At 44.4% G+C, this 20169-nt stretch overlaps 4 protein-coding genes across 4 annotated transcripts; 2 read left to right on the top strand and 2 right to left on the bottom strand.

Annotated features, from left to right (window-relative positions):
* Positions 1–77: 77 nt before the first annotated feature.
* tm4sf21a (transmembrane 4 L six family member 21a) lies at positions 78–5670 on the bottom strand. The gene is made up of 5 exons (XM_057053934.1): positions 1481–5670; positions 1232–1297; positions 607–740; positions 335–521; positions 78–244 (listed from the first exon to the last, which is right to left on the bottom strand). Exons 1-5 carry the CDS (start codon positions 1850–1852, stop codon positions 236–238), a joined length of 768 nt encoding a protein of 255 aa, XP_056909914.1. The 5' UTR covers positions 1853–5670; the 3' UTR covers positions 78–235.
* Positions 4086–7477, top strand: LOC130537264 (mannose-P-dolichol utilization defect 1 protein-like). Its single transcript, XM_057053935.1, has 7 exons — positions 4086–4225; positions 4790–4855; positions 4963–5095; positions 5175–5260; positions 5465–5580; positions 5668–5778; positions 6253–7477. The coding sequence occupies exons 1-7, from the start codon at positions 4144–4146 to the stop codon at positions 6373–6375; spliced, it is 717 nt and encodes a 238-aa protein (XP_056909915.1). The 5' UTR covers positions 4086–4143; the 3' UTR covers positions 6376–7477.
* Positions 7154–10770, bottom strand: slc25a35 (solute carrier family 25 member 35). Its single transcript, XM_057053933.1, has 5 exons — positions 10215–10770; positions 10078–10143; positions 9855–10007; positions 9142–9276; positions 7154–9053 (listed from the first exon to the last, which is right to left on the bottom strand). The coding sequence occupies exons 1-5, from the start codon at positions 10584–10586 to the stop codon at positions 8883–8885; spliced, it is 897 nt and encodes a 298-aa protein (XP_056909913.1). The 5' UTR covers positions 10587–10770; the 3' UTR covers positions 7154–8882.
* Positions 10771–13254: 2484 nt separating this feature from the next.
* Positions 13255–17818, top strand: grk1b (G protein-coupled receptor kinase 1 b). Its single transcript, XM_057053928.1, has 8 exons — positions 13255–13639; positions 14733–15439; positions 15633–15760; positions 15928–16085; positions 16437–16520; positions 16598–16722; positions 16798–16999; positions 17074–17818. The coding sequence occupies exons 2-8, from the start codon at positions 14741–14743 to the stop codon at positions 17355–17357; spliced, it is 1680 nt and encodes a 559-aa protein (XP_056909908.1). The 5' UTR covers positions 13255–13639; positions 14733–14740; the 3' UTR covers positions 17358–17818.
* Positions 17819–20169: the final 2351 nt, after the last annotated feature.

Here is a 20169-nt window from a genome sequence, read left to right as displayed (position 1 = left end):
AATTCAAAACTCGCAAAGGCAAAAGTCCTGTGGGAAATACTGTGTGATTTGACATTTAGTTTTGACTTCAGTTTAGATTATATTTAAAAAGAATTTATTTACAATCAACAAAAAAATTAAAACACATTCTGTTGTGGAATACACAAAATATAAAAGAATCTCAAAAGACGACGAACGTATGGCGACGTGGTGCAGTACTGGAGTCAGCCAGGAGGTGTCAGCGTTGAGTCGCTGTTTACAGAGGCTGGAAACAAAAGCAGCAATTTAAAAACAAGTTGTTTTTTTTTACCAATGTGACCCTCGTATAATGAACTCATAATTTGCTCCAACATACCCCCTTCTCAGTGCATGTTCCACACAGGCAACCAAACAGACCATTGATCATCTGAATGGCGCAAAGGACGACCTCCAGACAACTTACGGCCAACAGGGTAGCGAACAGGCCAATATGGAACGGCACAATGTTGTCGGGTGCTGTGCACGATGTCCACATTGAAGAGTCACTCAAGTAATTGGTGCTCCTGTGAAGAAAAAAACCCCACAGAACCGATGAACAAACTGGACTTTGGAGCTATTTTAAATATGCCATTGATAAAACACTCTTACACTTCTTTGAATGGTGTCGTCCAAATCACCAAGACTTTGCAGAGAGGCCCATTCTGCAAACCCAGCCCCGCCACGACAGTACTGTACAGCCCGCCAATCACACCCACTGCAGCAAATGCTATTGATAAGAACATCTGAGGAGATAAAGCGATTAGACAAGGTTGAGAACACGAATGTCAGTTAGTCACACCTTCCTCGGGTTATTATTGAACTGTCATATAAATTATCTGTTTGAGGTGGACCTAGATCTTATCTTTACCTTTCTTCTTCCTCGCAGTTTTTTTTAAAAACTTTTTTTCAGTAGATATTTTATTTTTTTTAAAAACTGCCTTCTTTAATCATTAATGAGGTTCTACCTCTTTGGCCTTTACAGATGCTAACTGTCATTCTACAGTCATATGGTGATTAAAACAGGCCTTCCGATACTTTAATGAGCAGATGAGGTGGGGGGGTCTGAAGACTGGCAGCACTGTACGGCCCTGCTATACCCATACACGACCTCGAAGGAAACTCAAAAGGTTCTTTTTAAATGATCTTAAAAAAGCCAATGGGAAATGAGAAGTGTACTGCCGATGCTGTTTACTTCGCGGTGCACCGGAGTGGTCACTTCTACTTTCCGACTCACCCCGCAGCGGTTTGCACAACAGCTCTGTGATCCCGTCAGGTGGATGTAAAGAGCGGGGAGCAACACCTGTGACAGGAGAGGAGTGTTTACTGCAGCACTACAGTCAACAGTGCAGCTTTTTCTTACACACACTTATAACATTCGTTACATGGCCGGGCTTTTGTGTCTTTCTTCATTTTTATCTTAAAAATCGCCAGGAGATGCCTCCATTTAAACCCGCATGCATATTATAAAAGCATATAGACTTACCATGACACCCCCTCCGATGACTCCCCCCATATATTTCACCTCCTCTGTGATGTGATCATCTTTGGCGTATTTGGTGTCCCCGTCAGGGAAAAACAGCACGATATTACAGATGATGGCCAGCAGCGCCAGCGGGTACAGGGCCACAGCGATGAAGCGGGAACATTTTCCAGTGCACATGGTGTAGCGCTTCCTTGCCCTTGAGCAGATCCAGTCAGAAGCTGTGCCTAAAACTCTTTCAGAGGAAAGAGGCTGAATTTGCACTAAATATGGAGAGCAGGTCCAGGGTGTGGCATACGTGACGACAAGCTGATAACATGGACAAACAGAAGTCGGGATAGGCTGCGGAGGCGCTGTGGAAACCACATGACTCATCCCATGGTATCCATAGGAGACTTTGTTTTGTAAAACACAATAAAAAAATATAACGATTAGAAAAAAGTCCTTCAAAGCGGTGAGTCATTGTCGTCGACTGTCACAGAGATGAGTGATTCAGTGAGCCGAATGTTTATCATAGTCAAATCTCTGCTCTTTACTATTCTCACAGGAAATAATGACGGGTGATGATTTTACTACATGAGACAGTTTGAACTTCACTCGTCTGCTGTGCAGCTGAAATGTCAGCATGGGGTCAGAGCAGAGCGCAGACATTGGACCTGCCTGGCACCACATAACACGAGATGTAACTGATATAAACTGTTGATAAATGACAAAACTCTGGGTGGGCGGTTTCACGCGGACAGGAAGTGCCACATTTGTGAGTTTAGCCGCTGGGCTCAACCTCTGCAAATAGGACTAAGAATAGATGGCTATTTGGAAGCATGAGACATCTCTGAGGAACGTCCGGGTGAACTCGAGGTTAACCGGGGTAAAGGTGCTCATCAGGAATTCCAAAAAGAGAGAGAGAGAGAGCATTACAGTTGGAAATTCTGCCAAAATCTTAACAAAAACTAACCTGAAGTCAAAAATTAACAGAACAAAATAAGAGTGTACGTGTCCCAAAAGCTTCAACTTGGTGCCGGGGATATTTATTTATTGACACGTTTTAGCCTCGGTGCATTCACACCGTTATTGTGGTGGCTCTCAGCCGTGTTTGCTTACAGGGTTACACGGTTACACACTGACACAGGCTTGTTGTACAGCAGCTGTGGAATTGTGGGTAATGTTTGGCATTCCTCACTGATTTTTATTGGGCTTGGTTGTAGCTCAACGCACCCCTGGGACGAGTGGGCGCGCAGATTGGGGTGAACTTCCTCTTTAATGTCTCAACGTTGGGCTGGTTAATATGAAAGCCTGTTTTAAAACAGACCGACAGCAGTTTTGTTCTTTGCACAGGGCAGGACAGAACGGCAGCGTGTTTACCGAACACACTCCATCCTTTTTAAAGGGATATCTGCGGGGCGAAAAGCACTAATGGGCGTCAACGGCAAAAGAGCCAAAAACAAATCGTGCATTGTTAAAAGAACAACAACCAGAGGTTGACCTTTTCTCAGGTTTTATCCCAGGCTGCTTTCACAGTATTTTTAAGAGCTCATCCAAATATAAAGGACCTCAAAATGAAGTTTCCCAGCATGTATGTTTCCTGCCTGTGAAAGGCAAAGAGGAATGGATAAAAGTTTTGGAGATCGTAAAAGAAACCGCTGCGCCGACCGGGAGCTCGTTCACAGGCAAAGAGCAAAGTCCTCAGACAGGCGGTCACCATCAGGAAGACAAACACACCAGCGCTTTCCTGCTACAGACCTTCAGGTCTCAGTGGACCCCCTCCAACGGGGCCGAGCAGGAACTCCAACATCCGGACCACATCCCATAAGCCATTTGGCAGCACAGCGCCCACTCTCAGAGCAGCAAAAACATCTGGAGAAAGAGAAAGCAGCACAGCTGTCCAAGTGAACTTCAGATCTGTCCATTGTCTCTTCTATCTCAACAGAAACTCTAGAAACTGTCCCACTCACCGCAAAGGTCGATTTCAACATGTTTACCATTGTGGGTGACATTCCCAATCAATACCGAGCCATCGTATCATCTCTCACCTGTGCAGTGAAGTTAATGTTTAATATAAATCAAGCAGCACGTTGTCAGCCTGAGGCCTGAGGCCGCTGTCTAAATCCTTGGTTACTTGATGACATTAGCGCTCATGCAAATGATCTGTCTGACTTTGACTTATAGATGCAAATTTATAATCCAACAGTCTTGGCCACAGCACAGTGCAAGAAGTTCATATAGGTACAGGAATATAATCTGGAACGGAGGAACGAGTGTTCAGACATTCTAAATGGGCCAAAACGTCCTGCGTAAGGCCTTCCAGACGTACAGTGGCCTGACAGATGTGTCGGGGGAGTTAAGATGTGAACTCTGGGAGGATCATTCCAGAATACTTAAAAAAAGAAAGCTCATCTTCTAGAATTAGTGATAGCTGGGGACTCCAGATACGACCTTCAGAGCCTTTAATTTTGCATCTGCTCCTGCAGCCCCGCCAGGATATTTGTGATGAGCTGCTCACTGGAGGGCTTCACTTTTATCCCACTGAAGAACAATGAATCTGCCACCCCCCCACTCCTGAACACACACACAGGCACACACACATACACAGTTGGCTGCTTCATCCCCTACCACTGTAAACACGGGGCAACCTTTGACACGCCTGACAGAGCTGCAGTCGACCCACGATGACCATCAAAGAGTTCCTGGTCTCCTTTTTAATGCCAGAGAAATGTTACGAGACATTTTTTGTCGAGTTCCATCCACACGGTGAGACTTTTTACTGGGAAATATTGCTGTGGTATGAGTGAAATGTCCTTAACTTGCTGGTGAAGGACACCTAGATGCCGAAGATTGAGCGTTGTGACTAAAAACATTCCAGTAAGCTGGGTGATTGTAGCGGAGGGGCCGAGCATGTGTTGGTTTTTACATCACGCTGTCAAGCAAACATACAAGCCAAAAATGTGCTCTGACGCATGTAAATAGTACAAATGTTCTGTAAATGTAGGTAATAACTGTCTTTCACCTCACTGAAGGTTAAAGTTGATTACCACCAACGCTGTATGTTTTAAAATCACTGATCGCATTAGCTTAGCTGTTAGCATTTAACCAGAATTTACCAGCACCTCGAACATCTGTGTTTGTGTCAGTTACAGATGGTGTAATAAATGTGGTACTGATGAATGTGTACATATGAATCCGTATCTTCTTCCTTCATTTTAGGGTTTTAACAGTAATGCTAATTATGGCATCAATTTTCAGAGTCCACAGGGAAATGCTAAATATTGAATGCGCGTGATCGTTTGGTGTGATCCCGTCTCTCTTGTGCCTCAGTGGCCTGCTTTGTGTTTGTGCTGAACAAGATATTTGGATTCTGGATCTTACTGGACGCTCTACTGGGTGAGACGTCTGCAAACCTCTTCACCCCTGACAGCATTTCACAGCACGGATCTTGAAATGCTTGAGCCTATCATGAAAGTCCTTCTTGACCCCCCCTCCCCCCGCAGAACAGCTGCCTCAGCTGCTGAAGATCCTGTGGAGAAGAAGCGCTGCGGGTCTGAGTCTGACCTCTGCCCTCCTGCAGCTGTATGCCTGCTCCTGTCCCGTCCTGTACGCCGCAGCCAACAGCTTCCCACTCTAGTACGCATGTGATGAGCATTCAGTGTTGCTAGTGGCTCATGTTGATGGTTAACTTTGTTTCACTGGTCCTGCTCTCCAGTTCCTGGGGTGAGAGGCTCCTCACGTTGGTCCAGAGCGTAGCTATCGTCTTCCTCATCGTGCACTATCGTGGCAAAACCATGAAAGGTATTTGGATGTGAAGAGAACTTGCTTATTTTGACTGTTCTTTCTCCACTCAGAGGTTTTCCTGATACGTCTCTGCTGCTTTGCTGTAGCGCCACCCTGTGGCGATCATACGTAATTGGGGATTACATAGAAAAGAACCTGCTGAAGGTCTCTGGGGTGTCATGTTCCAGCTTGTTTTCTTCTTCACTGGATTTTCTTTTGCAGGATTGTGGCTCCTCTCGGCCTACACCGCTGCCATGTTCCTTCTGGGTTCCTACGCAGCTGCAGCAGTCGTCTCACTGCTGCACGAGTCCAGGTTGGCTGCAGCAATTGCCAGCAAGGTAATAATTTAACCTGTCGTGCCCTAATTACTCTATCAGTAGCAGGTCCTGAGTAATTATATCTGGATGGACTGGTTTCATTTCCAGGGTTTCCAGGCGAGAATGAACCACATTAACGGCCACACGGGCCAGCTTTCCAGTGCGTCTGTGCTCCTGTCATGTGCGGGGTCTCTGGGTCTCACCTTTGTGACCCTACAGGTAGTACACACGGTTTTGCACACCACTCCAATCCCCACATCCTGAGGGGTGTGAGGGTGATGTTTGGTCACCCGCGCTGTTCGTTCACTAGACTCAGATCAACCACACAAACAACAGGAGGCCTTGCAAGGGAGAGCTGACGAGCAGTTCAAGCTTCCTCTCTCAACTCCGTCCGTCTGCTGCTCGCTCTCCTCTTTTATTTGGTGCACACAAGATTTGTATCAATCTGACCTCATGATTCCTTCTCCTTCTATCTCTACGACTTCCTCGTGTCCTTGAACATGATACCTCCCAGTGCTGGGTACATAACAGCTACAATACTTGATTCAAACACTCATACATTCCTTTTGATTAAACATTCTAAATCTACTTACTATACTTACTATAGCATTGAAACGATAAAAGTAATAACAACAATAATTCTTCTCACAGGGGTAACAGGCTTCCCTTTATTTACTTTATCTGTTTTTGAAGGAGAGAGAAAGCTTCTTTCTCACTGCGGCTCACATACTGTCGACCTGCGTGAGCTGCGTCCTCCTGGCTCAGATCTGCTGTTACAGGAGCAGGAAGACCATCCTTAAAAACCGGAACAGGTAGACGTCTACAAAACCTTCCCAGTCAACTCTGGAGTCGAGGGGGAAAGCCGACAGCTCCTTTTGTGGATTCACTTCAGTTTAAAAAGGCGTCAGGATGTGTAAAAATCAAAGTTTAGTGAAAAAGATCGGTGTTCTGATGTTGGTGATGGAGGCGAACCCAGGCACTACCAACAAGCTGTCCAGTGTTGCCTGGCAACACCTGAGCTTGGATGCAGGAACTCCGCCGGGACAAACTGAAAGGCGTCTAACACCGTCCACCGGCACCGGCCGCCTGTTTTTCTGCCACCCTGATGTAAAAGTGCCCGTCTGTCAAACTGAATGATCTCATTAGTTGAGCGTTTAACTACTTTCAATTCTAATCAATTATAAAATGTCTCTAAGGGCATGAATTCAGAGTTGAGCTGGCTCTCACTCCCCTCTAGAGCGACCGGGGTAACTCCAAATAAATGAACATTTCCTCAGCACAAACCAAGATCCTCCTCATTTAGTGGGTGGGCCATCTTTACAGCACCATTTCAGGCAAAAACACTTTTTAAAAATGTTCTTAATGATCTAAGTCAATGTAAAAATGTCAGAAAAGATAAAAGCTGAAGATGTTAGTTTGGCTTTTTCATCAGTTGGTGGAAACCAGCAGAAATATTTCCTACTGATTTGTTCCAACAACATAATGTAACACTGGTTCTGAACAACATCTTTAAGAAGGTAAGGAAGCTTCGGGTGTGTTGATGCAACTCTGCCTCCAACGGGCAGCACAGGGAACCATCAGAGTCCACCAGAAATTGCTTGGAAAGTTTATTTGCTTTTTCAGCGCAGTGTTGAAAATAATGCTCAAGATTTGGAGTGCATTACATGATCATTACTTCAAAAATTAAAACTCTATTAATTAGAATCTAAGATTAACAGCCACAACACCTCAGCCACAGGTGCAACCAGGTTGTTGTAGCTACCATCACAAAGCAACATTTGTTTTCCCTTCCGAGTTAAACTCTGAATGAGAATAACCAACGTATGTGACCTGTCAGCGTCTGAACACAGTTCGGACCCATTTTGACCATTGGACATTGCAAAAACAAAGCAGAAACATGAACAATCGCTCACAGGCATTTTAGACCGAATAAACATGCTAAATAAAACTGGCATAAAATATGAAAATACACTAAGGAAATCACATGTGGAATTCTTCTTAGGCACCAGATCCTCAAAAGTAGGTCTTAGCTGACTGCAGAGTTCTGTGTACTTAACAAAAAAAAGTCCCTCATTGGCCCATAATTACTTTTTTGGTGTGCTACCAACACACTTTCCACACCCATGATACGTTTTATTCGAGTTCGTTTGAAGGTCATATGGGTTTTTCCCCTGTCTAAGTGACGCTGAAGACGGCAGTAAAGTTGTTAAAAATTAGTTTAAAGTCAAACAGATCTCCACTACAGTTTATTGTGGATGAGTGATTAAGGCACACAGATACAAACTGGAGTGTTTTCAGCCAGGACGTCACGCTCGCTGACCAACTGCTGCGTTAGTCCAGTGTCAGTGTAAAACATAATAAAATAAAGGCATTTTAAATAGGCAAGCTAACCATCAAATGGATAAAAAGGGTCGCAGCCTTTGGCGTTTTTTAGCGGCATGACAGAATGGCAGTAAAATTTAGAGTAATAAAATAAGCATCAATGAAGTATTTAAACTACTGTACAACTGGAGCTGTGTCCCTTGTTCCCTGTGTTATAAATGAAGAGTTAATACTCAGGCGGAGGTAGTTTTATCCACCAGAAACACAATCACAACATGTCGCTGCCTCTTATTTTTGAAACCACCAAACACATCACTTCATTCACCGTTCACTTCTTGAGCAGTTTCACTGCATGAGCGGCTCTTTACAGTGACGCTAAAGAAGGAAACCTTTCCTTTATCTTTTTGGTTTGTTCCCCAAGAGGAACTGTTGAAAAAGCAACAGAATAACCTGCCGTAATAATTCCATTCATTAAGAAAAGTCTTTCTTTTCTTCTTAAATATCTGCCCTGAAACACGCCTGGCTTACCTCAGTTTGGAGTGTAATTCATAAGTCAGTAACCGTGATAAACGGTCTGTTGCATCGACTATTGACATTAAAAAGCTATGTAACGTTTCTAAACTTCAGTTAAATAAATAGAGGTCAGTAAAGGTCATTAATAGGACTTCACAAAGTTAGGTTTTACTTGGCTAGCCTAGTCAGTGATCCTCAGTTTGCTTCATTTACATGCCTATCCTTTAAATACTTGACACTTTCTCTTGTTTGGAATGGCATAAACGATTGAACGTCTGTGTCTGCGCGACCTGTTCAGGCACCATTTCATATCACATCTGAATTAAAGTCCATTAAACAAATCCTGAAGCACGTCTGTCAAACAGAGGACAGAACTTCTCCCACTGCATCTATCCCATAATAATAATTAGGGTCTCCTTCACAACAAGACCTTTCGCTTACACTCTTCAAACCTACCGAGTTACCCATGACCGTGGTGATCCCAGGTGCTATCTGACCTGCTGGTACATCTTACGAAGCTCGTGCCAGAAGAACAAGGACAGGATGGTGTGAGGGCCCAGCCGGAAATACGAGGCCCCCAGGCCTTTGTAGAGCCCCACCACGCCCTCCTTCCTCAGCGTCTTCGAGAAGCAGTCGACGAAACCTTTATAAAGCTGCCCCTGAAATCCAAGTTCAAGACCCATCAGACAAAAATAAATAGAAAAACATCGCCCATTTAAAAAAAAAACAACCAAAAAACCTGCTTGCCTTTCCCAAGTGATCCACGGGCTGGTTGTAGAGTCGCGTGCTGACCACATCGAAGGGCGTCATGGCCATCACCACCACCACGCTGCTGATCATGCCGGCGGTCAACCCCACCAACCAGCTGTCCTTCGGGAACACCTGAGCAGAACCAACGGCGTGAGAACAACAGTGCACGTGCTCCAGCCGCACACGTATCCTGAGAGGTCACTTATGTGTGTCGGGGGCGCTGGAAAAGGTGCTTAAAAATGAAACATTACGCACGCGTATCCTGCTCCTGAACTGATGTTACAGCTTTCTAAGAGCAGCCAGGGTCCCACTGGTCAGTTATGTAACCCACATGTTTTCAGGGGGCCCAGCGAAAGGTGTCGAAATTCAATTCCAGAACAATGTCTGGTGCTTTGTCAGTGTCACAAGTACTGCCCTGTAGCCCACCCACTCACTCGAACAGCCAACCAAAGTATTTACATATAAAAACTCTTGCGTCATGGTGCACCCTCCAGCGTTCATTCACATGATCCTGTAAATGTTTCCACCAGGAGCGAGCAAGAGTGAAATGTGTGGTTATTTGACCCTGCTTTAAGTCAGATTCCACTAAGAGGCCCTGACTACAAACCTACACACGCAACTAGCACCAAATAAGGGTTTTAATTTGAAAGATGGCCTCGCTGTCCCGGATTGGTTGCTTGTGAATATCTAGAAGGTCAGACCATTCTAACCTGAAAGTCAACCACCATCTCCTTGGAGGAGGAGAACGTGGAGAGCTGTGCCGCTGACCCCACGCTGACCCTGGCCACGGCCGCACTGGAGCCTCTCCACAGCCCGATGACGCCGTGTTCCTTGTAGATGGCTCTTAAAGCGTGGATCATGCCCTATCCCAAAGTGGAAGAACTGGTTATTTTTGCGGGCCCTTCCTTCTTGAAATCCTCGGTGTTCCTGTACCTGATGTTTATACTGATGTCCCACTGCTATGGATGAGGTCGCCTGGCTCTGGAGATGAGTTTTCACCTGACAAAAGTTACATTTGGGGTTAATTCATCTGCAAGTACTTAAAGAAGCCGCAGAAATAGGCCACTGACCAAATATATGGGGCTGCCCATCACGGCTCCCACCACACCAGCCACCGACCCAGCGACGGTGCTCTTCGCCGCGCTGACCCGGCCATTGGTGTGGATGTACCCGGACGACTCGATGATGGCGTACGAGCCCAGCCGAACCCCGTTCATGAAGAACTGGTAGACTAAGCCCGGTGCCAGTCCCTTCTGTAAGGCTGCCAGTCCGTCCACTTTCCCGATGGTGTAAAAAGCGTGGAACACGTTGCGGTAGTAAACCTGGTAGGAGCCGCGGCTCTGCAGCTCTCCCTGCAGCTGCATGCGGGTTTTGACGACCTCCAGCGGGTTGGTGAACAGACACGCTCCGCATGCCGCCACCCCGCTTAGAATGAAATCCATCGCGGTGGGTGGGGAGGGCAAATGCGGGGGAATTCAGGCCTGCTTCCAGACACGACTGCGATTCATAGCGGGGGAAAGTCGGGAGAGCGGCCGCTGTGTTGGCCGGGGTCGGTGGCGGCACTGAAGACAGCCGCTGTGTCCTATTTCCGTCTGCTGGCTCCTCAGTGGTCAAACAGCAGCGCATCAAGGTGTGGACGTGGTTACTTCATGACGTAACGTAAACTTGGAATTCAGAAAGATTTCAACTTCTTTACTGTACAACAGAACAGAGAGCGGGGGTATAATCAACGTTAAGGTCGTTTATTTGTTTATTTTGCTATTTTAACATCTAATGGCTGTACACTTTTATTATTCTTTCGTTCCGGGGATCTTGTACGATGTCATTTAACTTTGAATTATTTTGTGCTTATAACGTCTTCAATATTAACTTTATACTATTATGTACACCATTTTACAGGAGAAAAACAATAATTCATAATAAACATCACTGCAAGGCCCAAAAATGAAAAGCCGGAATGAGTGGAATTCAAATTTCCCTACACTCTAAGGGTGCCGTAAATGTCTCACATTCAGCCTGGTGCTGACACCGGAAGCATCGCGTGTGACGTATCCTCCTGTCAGCCAATAGAAAGTCTTTGCGCCGTCAAGGCCATCAGCGCCGTCATTCATTGGGTAGATCTGCTGTCCCCTTGGGTTCGATTCATATTCCTACAGATGCAGTAACGACATTTTGGATTTCCTGGGAACAATATAAAAATAAGCCTCAGGTGTTGAGCAGTTGTGCTGAACACCAACAGTTGTTCAGATGATCACTTGGACCGGAAGTGGCGTCATTCTCAGCCTCATCACCGCAACCTTTATTTAAAGAGAGATAAAATCATGAAATAAATGACAAAACTAATCAATGCAATCGTCAATTTGAGATTAATTCGTTATTAAAGGTGAAGGTCTCCAACAAGGTATCTAACATAACCTACGTAAATATGCTGCTCTTATGGCCAGAACAAATATGCATTTTAGTCCGCCTCCAAAAAGAGAATTTGTTTTTCTAAGCGTGGCCACAAGATGGCGCCGATTTGTATATTTCCAGTCCCGGTACAGCAAATCTCGTTTATCAAAATTAAAAAAATGTTTCCCAAATAGAATTTCAAAGGGAGAAAGAGAAAATTCCATAACAAAATGTCCGTTAAAACTTCTCCCGTCTGTAGTTGAAAACGCAAATTTCCCTCTTTTATATAATTAACTTATTCCCTGAGCGTCCTTTATTGCGCCCCAGTGTGCCCCCTCGTGCATGTTTAAGGATTGAGAGCAAGGGTTAGCTCACCCGTCCATAAGTTGTTGAAGAAACTCCTCATTTACGATGACAACATGAAATCTGTTTTTGCGTTCAGAGCGTCACCTGCTTCAGATGTGATAATGCAACTTTAGCGTTGGCACCGCAATGACAGCTGATCTTCTCCAAGCAGTGGAACTGAAGTATAGTAGGTCAGCAGAGCATTGCTGTCACAGTCAATTACAGAGTAAAGGATTCCCAGCACTGCTTCTACCCACGTCTGCGTAATCATCTGAGCTTCACTTATATCCTGCACTAATAAGGCCAGCAAATAACACATTTCTATCTGAACAAACTAAACCACACAGAAATGTATCTAAAAACCCTGACGCATCACTCATCAGGCTATTGTGGAAAATGAGGAACTGCGGAGGAGGAATGACTCCAACACAGATCATTTTTAATGTTTTCTGAGGTGTTGTCGTTATTTCTGAGGGATAATAAACTCCCCGTCTGGATGGGTGGGTTTGCTCTTGGCCACTGAGCTGGATTAGACTTGACAGAATCTGTTTCACCTCCAGCTCCTTTAAATAGGATTTTAGCTTGTGATCCCTTTAGGTTTAAATAGACCTAAGCTAAATTACTTTTTCTTTCATTTTTAAAGGGTTCTTGCATTACTTTTGTTAAATAAAACCATTTTAAAATGTGACTTTCACCATTAAGGTTGTTGCTGTGCTACTCTGATTACCTCCTATTAAGGTCTGTTGACCTACTGTGAGTTTTTTGTGGCCACAAAATGCAGTTTTCAATTCTTTCTGGTTAATAGAGAGCCTATTTAAACGTAAAAAAAAGAACCACAATGAGCTACAGTTAACTTGGTCATTCCCTCCAGCCCCCTTTTAACTCATTACATGGTCCATTTTGAGCAAAAAACTTCTTGTATACTTTGATTCATCACTATCATTTTTTATTCTATTCTTCTAATATGACAATAAAGGTATGATGTCTTGCAGAACCACTGTCAGGAGCATTTCTGTGGTGTTGGTCACAATTATTCTCTGCAGTTTGACACAGTTTCTGTCTGCTTAAGCTACGTGATCCACAGTAAATCCTTCTCTTTCCACCAGTCGTCTCACCTTAAATGTAGCTACAGATTTAATTTATCCCCACCCATACAGTAATGGATCTTATAGGGTGTATATATTTCTCTTTTTCTCCTCCAGACAACAGCATTGAAGTATTAGCACATCTTAGAAGTTTCGCGTGTCACCAGACAATAAAGATGACTCAGCGCTGCAGTTGCCCACGAGACACACTCACGCTCTGCATGTGGTCAACCATCATTCAAAGCCCTGTCGTGAATATTTCTGTCCATTTCCTTTGTCAAAATGCAAATGTGAGCAGATGTGGATTTCAGTGTGAGCGGTCGGAGCTGCCCTCTCTGTTAGTGCAGGAGTCCTCATTCAGTCATCCTGCTGTCCAGTTACACTAATAGCCTCGCCCAGGTTACTCCCTCCAATAATGTTAGGGTGTAATCCTCACCAGCTAATGACCTGCCAGGGATTTCATGTGATATCACAACCTTTTCAGGAGACCACACTGTAGGTAGAAGGGGGAGAGGAAGGACAGACGGAGAGAAATGCCACGACGTGGACAGGACACGTGTTTGCTTTGATTAATGGAGGGAAAACACAACAAGATCTGATTTGGACGCTTCTGCGGGGTTTAACTTAATGCCACTGGATTTCCATTTGTCTTTTTAATGCAGTAAGAAACTACGGTAAGTGCTATTTTATCAAGGCTGTGTGCAGCTTTGGTTCCTAAATGTCAAAGATTCTGCAGTTGCAGATGTTAGTTCGGACCACTCCGCCTAACTGGGCCAGTGGGCACATTTGACAGATTCTATTAATCAGGAAGCTTTTTGCTCATTTGACACAATCTAAACAGCCAGATTAGATTTTTCAAACTAATAGTAGATTGTTAATTGTGTTTTAGTCTTAGCACAGCTCTAAAATTAATTACCGGTAGTTAGCATTAAATTAATTAGTTAGCGTTGACGTCCTCTCAGATTAGTCTTCAGGTATCAACAGTCAGTGTTAATTGGGTTATGTAAATCAGGAAAGCCTGAGCAACCAGGAGTATCAGCTTCAGCACCGGGCGTACCAGGTAAAGACGTAGCAGCTTATTTACATGAAATAATTACACAGACTTAACATACTAATCCTTAGATCCACTTTGCATTTCCTGTCCCATTTTTTTTTAAAGCAGCCGCCATTTTTCTACACCTTTCACTACACTTATGAGATCTATAGCTATTGTCTCTTAAGTTATTAAAAAAAAATCGGTGTTTTAAACTACAGGAGAGGCCGTTTATCCATTATAGTTGAGCAGGAATCCAGCAGCTGCGGTCAAAACGTCTTGGAAGTCAACACCTTACGCGGCAGTTATAGTTCTGGCCACCAGGGTGCGGTATAACAGCTTTAATCTTCTCACGAGGAACGTTTATCTCTTATCACAAATATTACTTCAATAAAGGCAAATGAGTGGAAGTAAATAAAATAAAAATAGTATGATAGTCATCATTTTACTGTGGATTAAATAAATCATTTAAAGAAGGATTTTCCTGCATTATAAAAAGATTTAGTAATAATCAGGGACTTCGCTCACTCAGGGTCACAGTGATGGAAAAACTTTGAGAGACCAGTTAATTAAGTTGACTGCTTTGCTGTTATAACCTGACAACTAAAAAACAATGACCAAAAATGGATCTGCCTGAGTTTCCCATTTAGTTTATTGCGTGGCTCTACAATATTGCGAGCTCTATGAAAGCCTTCACTCTGTTTACCATCCATTCCTTCTTTCGTGCATCACAGGTGCAGCCATGGACATCGGAGGTTTAGAGACGGTGGTGGCAAACTCTGCCTATGTTTCAGCCCGTGGAAGCATGGATGGAGCTGCCGCGGCCACCATGCGTGACAAGAAGATGCGCGCCAGGCTGAATCTCCCCCACATCAGAGATTGTCAAGCCATGAAGTCCACCATAGACACGACCTTTGACAGCATCTGTATCAAGCAGCCAATCGGCAAGCGCCTCTTCCAGCAGTTTCTGAACAGCGACGCGGCCCATAAAAATGTCGGCGAGCTGTGGAAAGACATAGAAGACTACAACGTCTGCCAGGAGAAGGAAAGAGGTCAGAAGGCCCAAAAACTTGTCAATAAATACTACGAGTCCTCGTCAAAGAGTTTTTGCAGCTTTCTGGAGGAAAAGGCCGTAGCTCGAGTGAAAGAAGATCTTAAGAACGCCCGCAGCGATCTGTTCAAGGAGAGTGAGGTGCAGGTGCTGAAACACCTGGAGAAGACCTCCGTGGCCTCCTACAAGAACAGCATGTACTTCCTGAGATTCGTTCAGTTCAAATGGCTGGAGAGTCAACCTATCGACGAGGAGTGGTTCATGGACTTCAGGGTCCTGGGCAAAGGGGGCTTTGGGGAGGTTTTTGCATGTCAGGCCAAGGCAACGGGCAAAATGTACGCCAACAAGAAACTGGATAAAAAGAGGCTGAAGAAACGCAAAGGCTATGAGGTAAAGTGGATTTTGTTGCAACAGGTTCCAAATGATCCAAGTTCTACTGACTGTGACTCCATGAAGAAAGGTTTACCTGCATTTTTTGCACTTTATGTCTGCAAAATGCTACATTTCCTCTCTTAACTGGACTAGATGCTACCTGACGGACCATGTCCCGCTGTGACTTGTGCTCATCACGTCTCTTGTTCAGGGGGCCATCGTGGAGAAGCGCATCCTCGCCAAAGTCCACAGTCGCTTCATCGTGTCGCTGGCGTACGCCTTCCAGACCAAGACCGACCTGTGCCTCGTTATGACCATCATGAATGGCGGCGATCTCAGGTGCTCACAGCTACATATTTGTTTCTGTGCTTCGCAGTTCCAGAACTCTATCTAATCTCTCCTAAGCGGCCTCAGGTAGATAAACCTCACAACTAACATATGAACAAGGCCCTCAGGAGTAACACATGTGGCTATCCCTTGATAACTCGCTGCCACCTTTCATACAGGTTTCACATGTACAACGTGGATGAAAAAAACCCAGGCTTTGATGAGAAGAGAGCGTGCTTCTACACCGCCCAGATCATCTGCGGGCTGGAGCACCTCCACCAACACAGAATCGTCTACAGAGACCTGAAACCAGAGAACGTTCTGCTGGATGATGCAGGTGAACAGCTCCCCCTGCAGATATTTAGCCACTGTGATGTCATCAGGGCCAGAATATGCTGTGAACCTTTCTGATCAGCACTTGCATCCACTTGTGCACCTCTGATTGGTGGAAATATGTCTCCTGAAATCATCTGTCAGAACTTCCTGTGCAGGCATGTTCGCTAATAACGTTGGATCTTAATAAAGGGGGTAAAGCACCAGCTCCGGGTTTGGGGCAAAGCACAGTACTACCTCCCCAATAACTCCCAAGAATGAAAGAAGAATTGTTTGGGTCAAGTCACAAAGATCTCTGTATGGAATCCTCCACTGGGGTGTGATTAGAATCAGTCTCATGCCTCTTTCCCCACAGGACATGTCCGCCTGTCAGATTTGGGTCTGGCTGTAGAACTTCCACCAGGCAAAGACAAAACCTCTGGATATGCTGGAACCCCAGGTGAGTGGAACACTCCGGCATTTCAGGACCACCTTCTCAAGTCGACACATTGTATGTTTAAAACTACGTGGCTGCAGGTTTCATGGCTCCAGAACTGCTGGAGAAGAAGGAGTACGACTACACAGTGGACTACTTCACTCTGGGAGTTACTCTGTACGAGATGATCGCTGCCAAAGGCCCCTTCCGAGTGCGAGGAGAGAAGGTACCGGATATATTTCCACGACCAACCGCTGTCCTTCACATGATGGAAATGTTGTGTCCCTTTGTTTTCATCCAGGTTGAGAATACGGAGGTAGCTCGCAGGATCCTCAACGATGCAGTTTCCTACACCCCAAAGTTCACCAAAGAGTGCAAGGACCTCTGCGAGGGCCTGATGGAGAAGGACCCGGCCAAACGCCTCGGCTTCAGCAACAACACCTGCGACGTGCTGAAGAGCCAGGCATTCTTCAAGGAGATCACCTGGGGCCGCCTGGAAGCAGGTGAGCAACCAAAGAAATCCGCTCCTCCACCATCTGCAGTCTGATTGCATTAAAATCCTCCCGGTTCTCTGAAGGAATGCTCCCGCCGCCGTTTGTCCCGGATCCTAAGATGGTCTACGCCAAAGACATCGACGACGTGGGCGCCTTCAGCACCATCAAAGGCGTGGTCTTGGACAACAAAGACACCGAGTTCTACGCCGATTTTGCCTCCGGCAAAATCCCCATCCCCTGGCAGGAGGAGATGATTGAGACGGGCGTCTTTGGAGAGCTGAACATCTGGGGAGAGAACGGCAAACTGCCCAACGACCTGGACCCAAACTACGTGGAGGCCAAAGGTGGAGGATGTGCGATTCTGTGAGCGGTAGCAGAGAAAATAATCCAGATTAGACAGTGCGTGCGCTCAATTTTTAATCTGTAAAACCTGTCAACCCTGTAATTAGTGGCTATTTATTATTTATCTATGGTTGTGCATGTTATTACCTGTACATAGATGTATTTATAGTGTTCCTGGTGAAAACATAATATACATGCAGACCTGGTCAACATGGTACCATGGTAACTGATATCAGATCTATATGTTCATATTTTTCTATAGCAGCCACATATTAAACAAACACACGTACTATTTATCAGGCAATAAAACCTCTGCTGGCATTGTTACATTATGCAACACAATGAATCTTATAATATTTGCTGTACGTGTTATAAAGGACATCATGTTATTACTGTTTAATAATGTAGATGTAAACATGAATAAAGTACTGCAAATATGAATCTCTGAAGTTCCTCTGTTCCCAAATAAAAGAAATATTAATAGAATTATTCTCAAAATGCTGACTGAAAATGTCCTTCCTGAGAGTGGTAAAAGGTTTGAGTACACTATCAGCCAGACTAATTGCTGTTTTTAAACTGTCAATAAACTTTCAATAATTAGGTAAATGAGGCAGTAAATCAAGATCAACAAGAAGCTGGATTTAGCTGGCAGAGCCAGTGGATACAGGCTGAGCCTCTGACCTATGACCCTGAGCCAGGCGCGGCCAACCGATCTTTCATTTACACATCTCGATCTTATCCGTCCACCTCTTGGTGCGTGTAAATCCATCAATGTCAGATGTCTTGACGTGGCCTCTCTTTCTAATTCCAACCCCTGCAATTATGGATAAAATATCCCATAATTACACCTGCCAACTACTCAGCAGGTGAACCATTTTCAAAGACCTGTGTGATTAAGAGAGATACACGGATCATTAATCTGGTTATCGGTCCTAATGATTAATGGAAACATAATGAGGCATCGACTTCACCGAAACTCCATCAGTCATAGAACACACACCCACGCCGACTGTACAAAGTTGATCAAATACGTTGTTGTTTGAACAGCTTTCACTGAGAACACATTACTGAACCCAAAATGGGAACTAAGGTCTAAATTTAGCTTATAGCCTGAAAGGCTGCATAAAGTTATTTTTCCAGTGATGCAATATTTAACTTTATTTATTGATTATTGGCCAATAACAATAATGCAAAACTACATTATTGAGAAACCGTAGCTGAATAATAGTTAGTATATATTTATCATTTTATCTGACTGATAACAATTATCTACTGCTACAACAACACAACAACAACAACAACAACAATGAGCAGCATATTGAATGACTGGAGATTAAATCTGTAGGATCTGGTCCCTTCTGGGGTTTCACTGCCTGTTTCGTCCCACCGTTTAAACTTATTCTCTTTTCTTTTTACATTTAAAAAAATAAATCAACATTCTATTATTTTCTGTTAAATTGTCCTTAATTCTTCCTTTCATTGGTTCATCTCTCTGCTAATTAACAGGTTCCATTCGGTGCCTGTGAGCACGTTTTATGTCACCGAGCTGTTGCATTGTTGTTGTGGTGTAAACACGGCTGCCTTCTTACATGTATAGATATAATATACATATTCTAAGTTTGTATTCCCATGTTGTACACTTTAATTTAATTTCATTTTAATTCTTGTCCAGTGTTGCTGCAATAATAGTTCAATTAAATTCTGTGTAGGAGCCTTTTCTAATGTTCATTTCTGTGTGGTAACTAACAATGAACTCAGCGAAAACTGTAAACCCGGGAGGGGGTCAGAGTTAACAACGCGCCCATCTTTGCTCATTGACATCAATGTTGTATCTATCTACGATTTTTCCAAGACTTTGTTTCCAACGTTCGCTGTATATTGAAAGTGAAAACAGCAGTATTGACATCTGGATGCAGATGGAACCAGGAAACCACTTCAGGCGTGTTTATCACAAAGCTTCTCTCTGAGCAGGAAGGTCAGCGCGGACACCGGAGAAAAGGAGGGAAGGGCACAGGAATAAAATATTAACAAAGGATTATGGGCTCAAACCACAACAACGCTTTAGTACCGATAAGTTCATGACAGTACTTTGAACCATGCTCGCGATTACAGTCGAGAATGCGTATTTGATAAGATTCCTGGAGAGGTCCTCAAACACACATCTGCTATATGAATACACACAGCTGCACAGTCTATGTGCATGTGATGGTCATCCATTAGAAGAGCAGCCAGATGTTTGTCCAACTTGTCTTGGTTGACAGCTCTGTACAAAGTCAACGCCTCTCCTAAGAGCAGCCGTCGGCGTTAATGTACGCGGCATAAAAAATGGACTTGCAAAGAAAGGGGATTTCAAGGCATCTTTTGTTTCACCTTTAATGCCTAACCTGCACTAAAGCAGAGCCTCTCGGCCTTCAATCAGTCACCCTCCTGCAGCGTTTGCTCACGGAACTCGAGATGACCTCAAAGTCTGAGGCTACCAGTTCCTCAGAAGATGACACAGGCCAGGCAGGAGGATGAGGTGACAGTCGTGGCAGGATTACACCCCCATGATCTGTGTCATCCTCATCTTTCAGGGATGGGTGCACAATTAAACTCCAATAAATCGAGAGTTAGATTGGAAGGTGCTGACTCAGCAGTTAATTCATCCGCGACAACTCAGGCTACATCTGCCTCCAGTGCCAATCAAAAAAAGAGGGAAAGGGGGAGGCTCATTGTACACTTTCATCTCTATGGTAACGTGTCAGCCATGTGAAATCGATTTTGGGCGGGAATAGCCGACATAATAAAGCTGCAGCCTTTAAAACAATATTCAAATTGATGCAGGTTTACGTTTAACA

The sequence above is a fragment of the Takifugu flavidus genome, chromosome 14, assembly GCF_003711565.1.
Source record: "Takifugu flavidus isolate HTHZ2018 chromosome 14, ASM371156v2, whole genome shotgun sequence".
NCBI classification, from domain to species: Eukaryota; Metazoa; Chordata; class Actinopteri; order Tetraodontiformes; family Tetraodontidae; genus Takifugu; species Takifugu flavidus.
Note: the sequence above shows the minus strand (reverse complement) of the source record. Positions and strands in the feature narration are given on the sequence as shown.

What these genes read in the sequence shown, in the direction of transcription:
- tm4sf21a (XM_057053934.1), bottom strand. Translation starts at nt 1,852, where the DNA reads ATGAGTCATGTGGTTTCCACAGCGCCTCCGCAGCCTATCCCGACTTCT. An exon ending in TCATCGGAGGGGGTGTCATG is followed by an intron (nt 1,298 to 1,480) that starts GTAAGTCTATAT and finishes CTCCTGTCACAG; the next exon opens with GTGTTGCTCCCCGCTCTTTA. An exon ending in GTTGTGCAAACCGCTGCGGG is followed by an intron (nt 741 to 1,231) that starts GTGAGTCGGAAA and finishes TTATCTCCTCAG; the next exon opens with ATGTTCTTATCAATAGCATT.
- LOC130537264 (XM_057053935.1), top strand. Translation starts at nt 4,144, where the DNA reads ATGACCATCAAAGAGTTCCTGGTCTCCTTTTTAATGCCAGAGAAATGT. An exon ending in TGTCGAGTTCCATCCACACG is followed by an intron (nt 4,226 to 4,789) that starts GTGAGACTTTTT and finishes CTTGTGCCTCAG; the next exon opens with TGGCCTGCTTTGTGTTTGTG. An exon ending in CTTACTGGACGCTCTACTGG is followed by an intron (nt 4,856 to 4,962) that starts GTGAGACGTCTG and finishes CTCCCCCCGCAG; the next exon opens with AACAGCTGCCTCAGCTGCTG.
- slc25a35 (XM_057053933.1), bottom strand. Translation starts at nt 10,586, where the DNA reads ATGGATTTCATTCTAAGCGGGGTGGCGGCATGCGGAGCGTGTCTGTTC. An exon ending in GACATCAGTATAAACATCAG is followed by an intron (nt 10,008 to 10,077) that starts GTACAGGAACAC and finishes ACTTTGGGATAG; the next exon opens with GGCATGATCCACGCTTTAAG. An exon ending in AGATGGTGGTTGACTTTCAG is followed by an intron (nt 9,277 to 9,854) that starts GTTAGAATGGTC and finishes GGTTCTGCTCAG; the next exon opens with GTGTTCCCGAAGGACAGCTG.
- grk1b (XM_057053928.1), top strand. Translation starts at nt 14,741, where the DNA reads ATGGACATCGGAGGTTTAGAGACGGTGGTGGCAAACTCTGCCTATGTT. An exon ending in ATGAATGGCGGCGATCTCAG is followed by an intron (nt 15,761 to 15,927) that starts GTGCTCACAGCT and finishes CCTTTCATACAG; the next exon opens with GTTTCACATGTACAACGTGG. An exon ending in TCCGAGTGCGAGGAGAGAAG is followed by an intron (nt 16,723 to 16,797) that starts GTACCGGATATA and finishes GTTTTCATCCAG; the next exon opens with GTTGAGAATACGGAGGTAGC.